The sequence below is a fragment of the Bufo bufo genome, chromosome 10 (assembly GCF_905171765.1).
Source record: "Bufo bufo chromosome 10, aBufBuf1.1, whole genome shotgun sequence".
NCBI lineage: Eukaryota > Metazoa > Chordata > Amphibia > Anura > Bufonidae > Bufo > Bufo bufo.
In genome coordinates this window covers 139,564,515-139,579,217 of record NC_053398.1, presented here as the reverse complement: position 1 = coordinate 139,579,217, position 14,703 = coordinate 139,564,515, and the positions used below count along the sequence as shown (strand labels likewise).

At 46.5% G+C, this 14,703-nt stretch overlaps 1 protein-coding gene across 2 annotated transcripts in view; it reads left to right on the top strand.

Moving 5' to 3' along the window:
- The window catches only part of GARRE1 (granule associated Rac and RHOG effector 1), a 57,398-nt gene extending 43,239 nt beyond the window's left edge, over window positions 1–14,159 (top strand). For both annotated transcript variants that reach the window (XM_040409436.1, XM_040409435.1), the window contains 7 exons: window positions 234–331; window positions 3,210–3,335; window positions 5,630–6,669; window positions 8,592–8,754; window positions 11,290–11,427; window positions 11,794–11,872; window positions 12,727–14,159. In XM_040409436.1, coding sequence (XP_040265370.1) covers window positions 234–331; window positions 3,210–3,335; window positions 5,630–6,669; window positions 8,592–8,754; window positions 11,290–11,427; window positions 11,794–11,872; window positions 12,727–13,026 — 1,944 coding nt within the window. In that variant the 3' untranslated portion in view covers window positions 13,027–14,159. The remainder of the gene's footprint in view (window positions 1–233; window positions 332–3,209; window positions 3,336–5,629; window positions 6,670–8,591; window positions 8,755–11,289; window positions 11,428–11,793; window positions 11,873–12,726) is intronic.
- Window positions 14,160–14,703: the final 544 nt, after the last annotated feature.

The window sequence follows — 14,703 nt, the reverse complement described above, 5'->3', positions numbered from 1 at the left end:
GCTTATATAATCAGTCAGCGCAGCGTATAGGTGGATAAGGGATAATTCCAGCACCTAGAAAATTCCCTGCTTGCAGTTGCAACATCGATCACGTCTGACGTGTTGGGAAGGACTGAGTAGTGACTCGATTGACCAAGCGAAGCCGTGTCTAATGCTGCCAAATATGAATTGCTGAGATATGTAGCGGATATTGATCTATGTGGAATTTTCTTTGTCCCTTCCCCCACCACTAGGTGGTCGTTGACACAGCACAGATTGAGAATAAGGAAGCCTACGCACCTCAGATCAGTCTGGAGGGCTCGAGGGTTATCGTGCAAGTTCCATCCACTTGGTAATTGATCTTTTGCTCAATTTTGCTAAAACTGCCCCGAAGAGAGATCTCCACACTGGGTGATCTGTTACAGGGGGATTCTTAAGACCAGTTTTAGACTGGCTTTACACCTTAGGGTACTTTCACACTTGCGTTATTCTTTTCCGGTATCGAGTTCCTTCCTAGGGGCTCAATACCGGAAAAGAACTGATCAGTTTTATCCCCATGCATTCTGAATGGAGAGCGATCCGTTCAGGACGTCTTCAGTTCAGTCTTCTTTTTTACTTTTCAGGACGGAGATAATACACTTGCCATTTTCATGCATTAATGCCTGTTCCGGCACCGAGTGTTCCGGCAAAACGGATCTGGCATTACAGTCTGCGCATGCTCAATGTGAAAAGAATAAATGCCGGATCCGTTTTTCTGGATGACACCGGAGAGGCTGATCCGGCATTTCAATGCATTTGTCGTACAGGTCAGGATCCTGATCATTCTGACAAATGCCATCAGTTTGCATGCGTTTTGACAGTTCCGGCGACGGAACTGCCTGCCGGAACCCTCTGCCGCAAGTGTGAAAGTACCCTTTAAATAACTCCTCTAAATGCTCATTCGACAGATGGCTGTCTATCCCGACCACCCCATACACATGCGTGTTCATCTGCGCTTTGGCAGCAGGTTGCTCCTCTCGCTTCATAGACTCCTGGCAACCATAGTATAAATATGCGGCACACAGAATATTTTTAATCTTTTTTGCCATTTAAAGGTAATTTTGTTTAGTGATTTTCACAATAAGAGGTTCATGATCCAGTTTATAGGAAATGAAATGCTGCGTAACCACTATCCATATAAGGTTCGCGGATCCAGATATCTCTTTATCTCTGACCACAGAAACTCCCAAGCCGCTGAAGAAGGTCCCTATGGACCGAAACGTCCGGCTCATATATGGATACTGGTTACGCAGCATTTAATTTCCTATAAACTGGATCATGAACCTTTTATTGTGAAAATCACTAAATAAAATTGACCTTTTTTAAATTGCAAAAACTATTCAGTGTGCCGCATATTTATACTATTGTTGGATGACCATCGGGTCTTTGCTGGCACCGGGAAGAGTAAAACAGTGTGCGGCACTCCATTCTCTAATAGACTCCTGGCAACGACGTAGTTTTCTGAGAATAAAAGGATTGGCGTGTAGAAATCAATTGGCCCGATCCTTCTCTGACCCGACCTCTGCCATCAGTGCACATTACACCGCCGACTGGTCCAGCTGGTTTGGCTGATACATATCTAATGGGTATGGTCAGCCTTATACCATGGCTCTTGCTCATGAGTTGCCGTACAGTTGTGGCGTTTACATTGATTGGTGCATCGCCGTCTGTGTTTTGCATGGCTGCAAATGTCTCAAGCCATCAGACCGTTGCAAACGAGCTGGATTTTTGCAGTGGTCACTAAGCCGTTTTATTTTTAAAAGGGTAAGTAACCCATTAGGCAAGTTTGTTTAAAAATGTTCTAAATCGCCTTACAGTAATTTTTTATTTTTATATTCTTTCTTAGTGGATTTTGCTGTTTTACTAAACAAATTGGCACCTGAAGTTCAGGCGTCTCGCACTCTATAATCGGTACACTCCTGCACCACTGAGCTGGTGGTATAGGGGCTGCGGCGAGCTCTGTACGGGCAGGAGCGCACATCACTACTCCTGCTTGTACCCGGCATAGCACATTGATATGCAGAGCAAAATCCATGAATAAAGTATATTAGAAGAATACCTTTGAGGGGATTTAGAACATTTTTAAACAAACTTAGTTTGTTAGGTTAGTTACCCTTTAATAAACTTCTGCCACAAGGTAAATTTAGTAAGAACTAGCCAGGACATCCAGAGAAGGGAGGGAGGGGGGGGTACAGGAGGGGTGGGGGGGGGGAGAAATTTAGAAAATATGTTTGTCATGTCTTCATCATATATTTGGAAGAAAAGAAATGTGAACAGATTGTTCTTATGTACACCTTATATGCATTTGACTTTAATGTTGTATTGCAATGACATGATAACAATAAAGAAATGTTTAAAAAAAAAAAAAATTTAGTAAATTGCTGTGCTACCCCAACTGTGTGTTCACTCGGAGAAGCATACTCCTTGTGGGAGCGTTAACAGCCTGAGCTCTGTTCCTGTGACAGGACCTCACGGCCGTTATAATTTATAATGCTGTGTGTCTCTGCCCGACGTCAGCTGTAATGAATCATACTGACATAATGCCCTCAGTACAAATCATTACAGTTGAGGTCGGGCAGAGACACACAGCATTATAATTCATTGTAATGCAGTGAGGTCCAGTCACACGAGGAGAGTTTCACGGACTGAACACGTTCGTCTGAAACTACCCTTAGGGTGGTAGGTCCAAATTTACAGCCAGGTACTAAGGGCTCATGCACACGACCATATGTATCTTGTGGTCCACAAAAAACACAGATGACGTCCGTGTGCATTCTGTATTTTTTACGGAACAGCCGGGCCCTAATAGAACAGTCCTATCCTTGTCTGTAATGCGGACAATAATAGGACATGTTCTATCATTTTGCGGAACGGACATTATTTAGTTTTTTTTTTGTTTTGTTTTTGCGGACCCATTTTGATGAATGGTTCTGTATACGGTCTGCAAAAAAAGGGAAAGGACACGGAAAGAAAATACGTTCGTGTGCATGAGCCCTAAGGGTGAGTTACACTGCATTGCCACAAAAATCTGCATTTTGCTCCGATTTTTCCACTCCGCCATATATGAACAGTTCACCTCTGATCCAGTCGTTTCTGCTTCTCATCCGATAGGGATTATGGACCGCTGTCCTTCAGAGTAATCCTGCCTTGTATGACGTGGCACATTATATATTCTGTATTGTGATCCTCAGGTGTTTGAAGGAAGATCCGGCTACCATGTCTCTGCTGCAGAGGAGTCTGGACCCAGAGAAGACCCTGGGGCTGGTGGATGTTCTGTACACAGCGGTGTTTGATGTCACGCGCTGGAAGGAGGGCCGGTACGTGTCAGTCATTGTATCGTATTGCCGTCACAAGGGGCCGAGGCCTACATTACAGCCTTCATTTTTAGCAGCATTTACTTCCGCTGGGAACATCTCCGCTGCCCTACTACCTTTCTATATAACAGGGGAAGCGCATGCTTGTCTAATGTAGTAGATGATGGCGCTGTTCAGCTGCACATTTTTATAAGTAAGGCTACTTTCACACTGGTGTTCGGTGCGGATCAGTCTTGTATCTGCACAGACGGATCCGCACTGATTATGCAAACGCTTGTATCCGTTCAGAACGGATCCGTTTGCATTATTCATTAAAAAAAAAAAAAGTCCAAGTCTTGACTTACATTAAAAGTCAATAGGGGACGGATCCGTTTTCAATTGCACCCTATTGTGTCAGTGAAAAACGGATCCGTCCCCATTGACTTACATTGTAAGTCAGGACGGATCCGTTTGGCTCCACCTTGTCAGGTGGACACCAAAACGCTGCAAGCTGCATTTTAGTGACCGCCTAAAAAACGCAACGCAGCGAAATTGATGCATTCTGAACGGATCCTTATCCATTCAGAATGCATTGGCGCTAAACTGATCCGTTTTAAGCCGCTTGTGAGAGCCCTGAACGGATCTCACAAGCGGACCCAGAAACGCCAGTGTGAAAGTAGCCTAACCCTTTAAAGTAACCCAGAGTGATGGCATATTATTAGGAAATGCCGTCACTGTATAGATGATGGGGCTCCAGCATCCCCCCGACTGGTCCTGAGAATGAGCGGGATGCAGCACTACACCAGCATGCCTTCACTCTTTCTTTCCTACGGAGCAGCGCTCCTTTCAGTGTAGGGAACTGTACTGCTTGTGAATGGCGCCGGCTGCATGTCCTGCACAGCCGGGTCGCTGCTAGCGCTGCTGTATTAGGAAAAGAAGGTGACGAATCTCTGGTTTAGCTACGGCCCCTTCTCAGGATTGGTGGAGGTCACAAAGGTTGGACCCCCCACGATCATAAAGTGATGGCAGGGCCTAGTTGTATGCCATCACTTTACAGGATGGGAGCGCCCCTTTAACGATCAGCTTCTGTGTAATCACTTTCAATAAAAGAGCCACAGATGATGACTTGCTAGCGGACACAATGCATCTCCTCTGAGTCCATGAGTTAGTACGATGGTATGCTGATACGGTGTTGGACAGTCCAAAGGTAAGGCATTTACACAGCAATGTGCCAGCATGGCAGCACTCCAGATCATTAGTCAAATGGCGCTTAAAGGGATTGACTTCTTTGGAAAGCCCCAAAGATTAGCGGATTGCCTAAGGCAAATTTAAAGATAAATCACAGGGACTATCCAGCTTTGTAAAATGGATGGCCTATACTTAGGATAGGCCATCAATGTTAGATTGGCGGTGCGCTGACCGTGAAATCACCACCAATCAGCTGTTTAAAAAATATGGTGTTCCCAGCTCGAGCGCCACAGCCCCTTTAAAGTGGCTATTCAGAGTATTTCATTCAGTTCATCATTGGGGGTGCTTAGAGTTGGACCCCCCTACCAATGTAATATTGAAGGCCTAGCCTAAGGATAGGCTATCATTTTAAAAATCCCTTTTGAAGGGTTATTAAACCTTTTGAAGAAAAAAAAAAAAGGTGCAGAATCGCTGTTCAGAGCGCAGTTCATTGGCTCTGCTCAGCTTTTGGAGCGTGCAGGATACGGATCTATAGAAGGCATATGGGATTCGTACTCTACCTGCTCCAAAAGCTAAGCGGAGTCGATGAAAACCAAAGGGCAGGGATTCTGCACCTTCTTTTTCAGCAAAGGTTTAGTTACCTTTTTAAAGGGGTTCTGCACTTTGTTTAAACTGATGATCTATCCGCTGGACACCCGGGACCCCCGCCGTTCAGCTGTTTGAGAAGGCAGCAGCGCCGCGGCCTTCTCGCTGTTTACCGCCTGCCCAGTGACGTCACGACTTGTATCAACTGGCCTGGGCGCGGCTAAGCTCTGTTCACTTGAATGGAGCTTAGCACCGCCCGCGCTAGTTCATACAAGTCGTGACATCACTGGGCCGGCGGTAAACGGTGAGAAGGCCGCGGTGCTGCTGCCTTCTCAAACAGCTGATCGGTGGGGGTCCCGGGTGTCGGACCCCCGCCGGTCAGATGCTGATGATCTATCCAGAGGATAGATGATCAGTTTAAACAAAGTGCAGAACTCCTTTTAAGCTTTCTGTTTGCTGGTGTTTGATGACCACCCGTACTTTGTGCAGGTCGGATCGGTCATTGTCCGCCTCTCTTTTTACTCTCCATTTTCTATTGGTTGCAGGGAACAAGCATTGCCGATCATCCAGATTCAGCTCCAGAGAGAAACCTCAGAGTTTGGAAGTCAGATCGATCTTCCGCACGGGAATGGCAGCAAGTCGGCCGGAGGGCTGCAAAAGACTTTCTCCAAACTGACTTCACGATTCACCAAGAAAGTGTCTTGTAGCGTCTCGGGTCACAGCGGAAGTTACTCTGTCCCTCAGACCCCCTCCAAACATGTCTTAACCACTAATAACTCAGATGAAAAGGGGAAACTCCCCAACCACACGGACTCCAAGATCCAGAACATGCTGACCCTTGGAAGCTTCTCCAGGTCCATGGACCACTCCAGCCACAGCACAAACAGCCAGTTAGTCAATGGGTTTCTGGTCGACCGCAGAGAGGACTTGTTCAAAGGAGACGATCCAAAGGACGAGAAAGGAATGAACTTGCCTTCTGATCAGGAAATGCAGGATGTCATAGATTTCCTATCCGGCTTTAATATGGGCAAATCTCAGCAGACCTCTCCTGTGGTCAAGAGGAGAAATTCGACTACGTCCTCTGTAGTGCCGGAGCAGAAGCAAGGGACTGTCAAGCCACCGTCGCAGCCGGTGATGCATCCTCCTTCGATGCATCCTCCAGCTCAGCCACAGCAGCAGCAACAACCAGGACTGTTACAGCAACCACCGCAGCTGCCGATCTCCCAGAAACAGCAGCTGCAGTATTATCAGCACTTGTTTCAGCCAATCGGCCCTCAGCAGCAGCAGCAACAATCACAGCACCCATCGGGGAAATGGTTAAACAGTTCCTCCCAGCCGTCGTCACAAGCTGTTGGCAGCGGCTTGTCTCCCCTTGGTCAGCTGAGCCAATGGAGCAGCCAGGGGGTCTCTGATCTGAGCTCAGACTTGTATAGTATGGGGCTCGTCAGCAACTTTATGGATAACATGATGTCCGAGATGCTGGGACAGAAACCTCAAGGACCTCGAAATAACACTTGGCCGAATCGTGACCAAAGTGAAGGAGTGTTCGGGATGCTTGGAGATGTTCTGCCTTTTGATCCTGCAGGTGATTACTCTCGTTTTGGAAATGCATCAAGATTATAGATGCTACATAAAGTAAAAGCTCCACGGAAGAGCGTCCTAAATGTGGACATGGACGTAATGATCGTTGTTAATTGCAGTAGATGTCTGGAGGAATTCAGCTAGATGCATGTTACAAAAATGAAAACCTTACTCCCTTTTTTAAATTTTTTTTTATTTTTTTTGGAGTAGACTATTGATGACCTATCCCCAGGATAGCTTGTCAATATCTGATTAGTGGGGGTCTGACTCTGACACCCCCACTGAGCAGCTGTTTGAAGATTCTGTGGCACTTCTGCCTCGCACATTGGATAGCGGCTGTGGTTGGTACTGCAGCCTGCGCTAATTCACTCGAATGGAGCGGAGCTGCACATAGGCCATGTAACCAATGAACATGACGTCACTGGCCTAGGAAGAGGCTGCGGCGCTCGCCTGAGCACTGCGGGATCTTCAAACACCTGGTCGACAGGAATGCCGCTAGTCAGACCTCCACTGATCAGATATGGATGATCTGTCCTGAGGGTAGATCCTCAGTATCATACTCCCAGAAAACCTTTAACTCCCCCATTGCTTCAGTACTTCGGTGGTCCCTGCCAGTCTGTCTTCATGTGACTGCTGCAGCCATCACTGAGTTCAGTGGTCATATGTCGTACAAGCTTGCATCACTGCTGAGGCCAGGGGTTGGCTGCAGCAGTCAGGGTGAAATACAGCGCATCATCGCTCCAGGAAAATAAAGACTGGGTGATGTGTATTATTTTGACCGATGAACATGAGTTCTGCAAGAGCGATTCCTTTGAGGGAATGTTCCCAATTTAGACATTTATAGCATGCCCACAAGTCTGCCATAAACGTCTGAGAGATGTGGTTCCCGCATGTGTGGCGAACGGGGATCCTGTTGCTGCACATGTGCACAGCTCTCTCTAGTCACAGAAACTGACGAGCAAATGTGCTCACCGGGTTGGTCAGGGGCAAGGGAGCCAAGCGGTTGTCTCAGGATGAGCATTGGTGGCATACGGTCCTCTGCTAATGACTAGAGTGAAGTTGTGCTGTGTGGCCTCAGAAGACCCATCTTTTACCAGCACCACTGTCCTGTCAGTCAGTATGAGGCCGCAGTGGTCGGACCCTCCGGACAGATCGGACATCCTAGGCCAGGGGTCAGCAACCTCCGGCACTACAGGTGTTGTGAAACTACATCGCCCATCATGCACACTTGCTTGGCTGCTCTCTAAACTCCCACACAAGTGGAAAGAGCATGTTGGGAGTTGTAGTTTTACAACAGTTGCTGATCCCTGTCCTAGGGGTATGAGACAACCCATGCTGCGCCCATAGAACCGTCTATCACTAATCCCAGGAGCCGAAGTGATTTGGGAACGATTAGACTTGGTGTATCCTATGTGTTGTGTTTGAGCGCAGCTGTTGGGGAGCGGTCGAGGTTAATGCGTTCCTCAGGTCCCGGAGCCGGTCATGTTTCTTTTGGCTGTGCCGCCTCTTACACGCCGACGTCATTCCTGGTCCATTATTTATTATCCCTTCGGCTAGGACTAGACGCAGTATGTGGCCGCACAACATAAGATCGGACTTCTGCTGTTAATTGTAGGAAAAGATAACGGAGCGCAGTAACTGTGTATTTTGGGAAGGCGGCCCCATAGAGAGTCCTAGATGGTAATCATCCTATAATATGATATGGACCTCACAGCGAGTTAACTGGTGTGGTGGGTACGAGTCCAGCAATGGCTTCATCTGGCAGCCTGTAAACAGAGGTATTAGATGCTGCTGACTGGCATCGACTGCTCCATTGTGTTGTATTCAGAGGTGGAAGACAGCGAGGCTTAAAGGATTAGTCCTGGGGGATGACACAGAGCAGACAGCTGACTGTTGTGTGTGTGTGCTTTTCCTATCTCCCCGCAGTTGGCTCGGACCCAGAGTTTGCCCGGTATGTGGCCGGGGTCAACCAAGCTATGCAACAGAAACGGCAAGCACAGCACGTCCGTCGCCCGAGCGCCACACGTAGCAACTGGCCCCATCCTGACGAGTCGCACAGAACCTGGCCGTTCCCAGAATACTACGAAGGGTAAGCACAAGCCTGCCTGCTGATCTACAGCATGTGTGGTTGTACTAGGGTGACGGAGGGGTGTCCTGCTGCTGGAACCCCCCTTTACGACACGTCATGGGAAATCAATACAACCAGGGTAAGAGTTCTTGTCACTGACTGCAGACATCTTGAAAATGATGGGGATCTGAATCCCAAAGTATATTAGAATGATGCAGAATTTTTAATTATACATTGATTCCAGGGGTCCCCACTGATCGCAGGAATAGGGGGTCCTGTGTCCCCACCATTTCAGTGTAGTGGCTGCCTCTCCATTCAACCCATAGACTACAAGAGATAGGTGAGCGCTGTACTCGGCCGTCTCCGAGATGAGTGGAGCAGCAGCATACATGCGCGACAGCCACTACATTCACACTGGGGGGACATAGGACTCCTATTTCTTTTGGGTCATCAGCAGTCGGGCCTCTGCTTGTCTGTAGAGAGGGCATAAACCTACTTTAAAGCTTAGGCTACTTTCACACCAGTGTTTATGCTGGATCCGGCAGGGCTCAGCAAAAACGCTTCCGTTACTGATAATACAACCGTCTGCATCCGTTATGAACGGATCCGGTTGTATCATCTTTAACATTGCCAAGACGGATCCGTCATGAGCTCCATTGAAAGTCAATGTGGGACGGATCCGTTTTCTATTGTGTCAGAGTTAAATGGATCCGGTATGAAAACGCAACCAAACGGAACGGAATGCATTTTGGAGCACTCGACACCGCTAGAACTACGAATGGGGACAAAACTGAAGCGCCTTACCTGAGCTTTCTTTGTACAATCATAACTGTGAAGGAATAGGTCTTTTTGGGGCTTTCCTAATGTCTTTTTCAGCCATATTATTCCCTGTTTCAGCTGCACAGCTAGATGCATTTCTCTCACAAGCAGGGGGTGTCTCTCGTCTGTGAAATCTGCGAGCACAATACTGCCGTGACATCCTTTATCTTCCCACTATTTTTGTTTTCAGCTCTGGATCTCACAGATAAGGAGGTAGAAATGCACACGAACGTGTTTTATTTTTATTTTTTCCCGTTTCCATTCCGTTTTTTTATTGTTTTTTTTACAGGTCCATATGAGGAACCGTTCAGTGGAGCATATCGGTTCTGCAAAAAAATTGTTCATTTCCTATTCTCGTCCGTTTTGAAGACGAGGATAGGCATTGTTACAATGGAGCCACAAAAATAACTAAAAAACTGATGCAACACGGGTGTCACACAGATGTATTTTAATTTTTTTTGAATTTTTTTTTTTTTATGCGGACCACAAAATATGGTCGTGTGCATGAGCCCTTATAGACACACAGGAGGCTCTTATAAATCTTCAAAAGATACATATAAGGCTACTTTCACACTGGAGTTTCTGGGTCCGTTTGTGAGATCCGTTCAGGGCTCAGGATCAGTTTTGCCCTAATGCATTCTGAATGGAAAAGGATCGGCTCAGAATGCATCAGTTTGCCTCCGTTCCGTCTCAATTCCACTTGCTTGCAGCGTTTTGGTGTCCGTCTGACGAAACTGAGCCAAACGGATCCGTCCTGGCTCACAATGTAAGTCAATGGGGACTGATCCGTTTTCTATGACACAATCTGGCACAATAGAAAACGGATCCGTCCTCCATTGACTTTCAATGATGTTCAACACGGATCCTTTTTGGCTATATTAAAGATAATACAACCGGATCCGTTCTGAACTGATGCAGACGGTTGTATTATCTGAACGGATCCGTCTGTGCAGATCCATGACGGATCCGCACCAAACGCGAGTGTGAAAGTAGCCCAGGCAGTTCATTTAGCAGATTCCCGATCTCTGCTCGCTCTGGAACGCCCCCACCTCCTCTCAGCAATCTTCTGAGTCTGTTACCATCGACTGGTCAGGTCTTACAACAGGCAGTGGACTGCAAATAAGCTGGAAGTGAGAGCCCTAGCGGCCATGACTCTACAGCTTTTTTTTGTTGGGCGGATGCAGGCAGATTTTTTATTTTTTTTTTTAAATGAAGTGATTTAGAAATTTGCTAGTTACATCATTCTCTATCAAATGAAATGGAATTGTGTGAAAGTTCGTACAAGTTTGTAGCACTTTTAGCAACTTCCAGCTCTGGTCTGAAATGTCCTATAAGATATATGCTGCATGCATTGGCGGCTTGAAAGAGATATGATATATACTTACATAGTATGCTGCCACCTGGTGTTCGGAATGTGCAGCAGTGTGCACGTCCACCTAAAGAGCTCACTGCCGGTACCCACCTGCTCAGACACCCTCCCCACAGCTAGGGCTGAGCACTGCAGGCTGGCCTTCTTGTCGGGAAGGAGCAGTCTCTGCAGGGTAAATGGAAGGGACAATATTATATAGGGATTGTATTAATATCAGCTGCCAGAGGGAGAAGGAGACTGATTCTGTCCAGAGCCATCCCCCAGCGGCACCAAGGGTCACACGCATGGAAGCAAAAAATTTTATTGCTACGGCCTTTGTCCTGTAATCTGTCTACAATACAGAAACCTAAATGTCTCTCGTCTTCCAGGGATGTGATGAACAGCAGCTGGACGGGGGCTCAGGGAGATTCCGCAAGTTCAAGCGACGAGACCTCCTCTGCCAACGGAGACAGTCTCTTCTCTATGTTCTCAGGTCCAGACCTTGTTGCTGCAGTCAAGCAGAGAAGGTAAATGAAGTTGGCGAGCCGTCGCTGCCGTCTCTTTTGTGATCCGATTTCAATACCTGGAGCTTCTCAACAGGCGTCAAGTCGGCGTCTGTTACTACAAACCGCAGAAACTGTGCCCCGTGGTGCCGGCTGCACAGGGCGCATGTTTAAGTGCGCTCCTAAGGGACTACCCCCATGTGTCGCCCCTAACCTGATATCTGACTCCCTAGATCTATAATCGAGGCTTAAATTTCCCAGTATATAAACTTGGGTTATTGTTATATCCAGGACAATACACGTCACGATTACTATTTTCTACATTATTTTTATTATTATTCATTTCATTTTATGTTATTTAACCTCTTTGACTCCATTTTCTTTGTCCAGGAAACATAGCAGTGGTGAACAAGAGGCAAACACACTCCCCTCGCCACCTCTCCTCTCGACGGTGGATGATCTCAACCAGGTCAGGCAGTTTTTATTTATTTTTTGTGTGTTATTGTACTATTTAGGCTAGAGCTACATAGGGCGAACCCAAAAAATGGGTGCAATTGACCTATTTTTAGGGTGCAATTTATATGTATGTGTTGGTCCCATGTTCCTATGTGCCCGCGTTGCTGAGAAAAATGCAGTTTTAATGTATGCAACTGAGCCTCTAGGAGCAACGGGGGCGTTACCATTACACCTAGAGCCTCTGCTATCACTTGCAACTGCCACGGCCAGGCGTGATGATGCATATATTAAAATAAAATTTTTCTCAGCAATGCGGGCACATATGAACATGGGACCAACACAGATGCCTTCAGCTGCCAAGCGCACATGTAACAGGTCAGCCAGTGTCATAGAAGCAAAACTGCTGACAGATGCCCTTTAAGAGATTTGCAGTCGCACGTGACTTGCATCGACGTCTGGGCTGGAAAAATCGCCTGTGATTTGCCACCAGGAATCCAGCAGGGTCGAGTTTCCCACAACTGTTGTCTCATGGCTGCATCACGTAATGTGACCTTGTTGTGGTCGCGTTACAACTTGCAATGTGAAGCGGCTGCAACACGATAGTCGTGGAAAATCTAACCTGCCGGATTTCTGATTGCGAATCACGGGCGACTTTTCCAGCATAGAGCTCAATGAGCGTTGCCTGTGCACATGCTGTGTCTTCATGGGTGTTGCAAATCCTAAATCCCACGTGACTCGCAACCAAATCGCACCCTAAAAATAGACAAGTGACTTCAATGCAAAAGGCAGTCGCAGGAATTTATATGGCGGTATCTTTCTGCACTGAGCATCAGATAAACTGATAGATATATTGTTTTCTGCTTTCAGGAGAACAAAACCAAAACGTGGCCCCCCAAGGCCCCTTGGCAGCACTCCTCCCCCCTCACCAATACACTGCCCAATCAGAGTTCTTCTTTATACCACATGACAAATCCCGTGAGCCAGTGGAACGACACAATGCAAATGCTGCAGTCGCCGGTCTGGTCCACGGCCAACGACTGCGCTCCGCCGACGGGGATCTCCTCAACGTTCGCTTACGCACAGCAGCAATCTCAGCAGGCAAACAAGGGCTTTAAATCCTTCCAGATGAAGCACGAGCGCAGGCCCTCCTACCTGCACCAGTTCTGACCAAGCTGCTAGACCCCCATTTCAGCTGCATCCGTGTGTTGGGTGTGTTTAGGGGGGGTGTGGGGGGTGGGGGTTGGGTTTTGTTGTGGAAGGTTTGGGTTACACGCAGTATGGGTCGTTTGGTTCTGATCCTGTGTTGTGGTTTCCATAGACTAATCGCCTCCACTGTAATCTTCTCCGGCTGAATGTTAGGGGGCGATAGAGCATTGTGACCATTCAGCAGTTTAGAGGAGTTCCCCTTTAAGTTTTTTTTTATTTATTTTCATTTTTATCTCTAACACATCTAGGTTCCCATGTGGTGGCACAGAACAGCACCGCGAACCGCATGCATCTCTTCAAAAGACGCTAGTTTCATTTTGAGCTTTTTTTTTTATTTTTTTTATGCAATTCTATTTTTTTTATCAATTTTTTTTTTTTTTCATTTCATAGTGGAGTTGCACAGTAACATTTTTCAGATTTTCGGACGATTCCTCCATGCACGTCAATAGGTCAAATGGCACATACGTTTTTTTTTTTGTTTTTGTTTTTTTCTTAATGCAATGCTTTTTCTAAACTTGTCATTAAATGGACCTTTGCATTTTTTTATTTTAGTTTTTTTTTTTGCATCTTTCAAAGGCATAAACACATTAATATCGACCATGTGTGAACGCAGCCTAAAGATATGGATCCTTACCAAGGATACGTATTAAACCCACCGTCCCCAGCCCATTAGAACACTGCACGGTCCGGGGGGCAGATTGTGTACTGGTGAACCGGGCCTTGCTGGTAGTACATCCCCTATACAGGGGGGTTGCAAGTGCAGCCCCTCCCCCCCAGCACGACTCTAGGTCCTGGTGGTCTGCAGGTGTCTATATAAGAGAACGGATGACCCCAGAATGTTATGTTTCTCTTAGAAAGAGACCACAGGGGCTCTCAGCAAAGGGTCGCCCTTCCCCATGATTAGCTGGTGTCAGTGGGACCTCCAAACCAACATGGGGGTCACCTTTACAATTGCTCCAATGCTGTATTTATATGGACGTGCTTATTGCATCCACATAGAAATGCATCAGTTTAGCTGACTTTTTTTTTTTTTCCCCCCCCCCCCCCCAGTAGATGTAACTCATAACGTGCAGGGTTGAGGGGCACCTCCCATACAAAAGAGGTCCCGAATATTGCAGATAATACAATGCCATTCCCCGGCAGCTCCCTGGTGCCCCTATGACTGCCCTGACAACTGAAGGATAAAAAGGGGAATTTTGTACTTTGTGCTGTTATTATTATTATTATTTTTGTTTATTATTATTATTTTTTATTAACCCCCCCCCTCCCTTCCTGCAATAGAGAGAGATGGAGTATAACCCCCTCCATCTCATCCCAGCAGGATGAAGCTACAAGCAGCGAGGACCTGAACCCCCGGTGGCTACAGGTCGTGTCATAATACAATCTTACTTTCTGGCAACTTATCATTTTTAAATTTTTTTTTTGTACTTGATTCAAATGGCCAAAGGCATTATGCACATAACACTCCTGACTCTTGAGAGAAAGCAATTCTGGGATAGTTAAAAAAAAAAAAAAATGAAATAAAAACTTCAATATTCTTTAAAAATAATAATAGAAAATATAGAAGAAAAATAATATCAAAGATCTATGTGAGCTGGCTCAGAAATATCTAAATCTAATAGCAGGTAGACGACATAC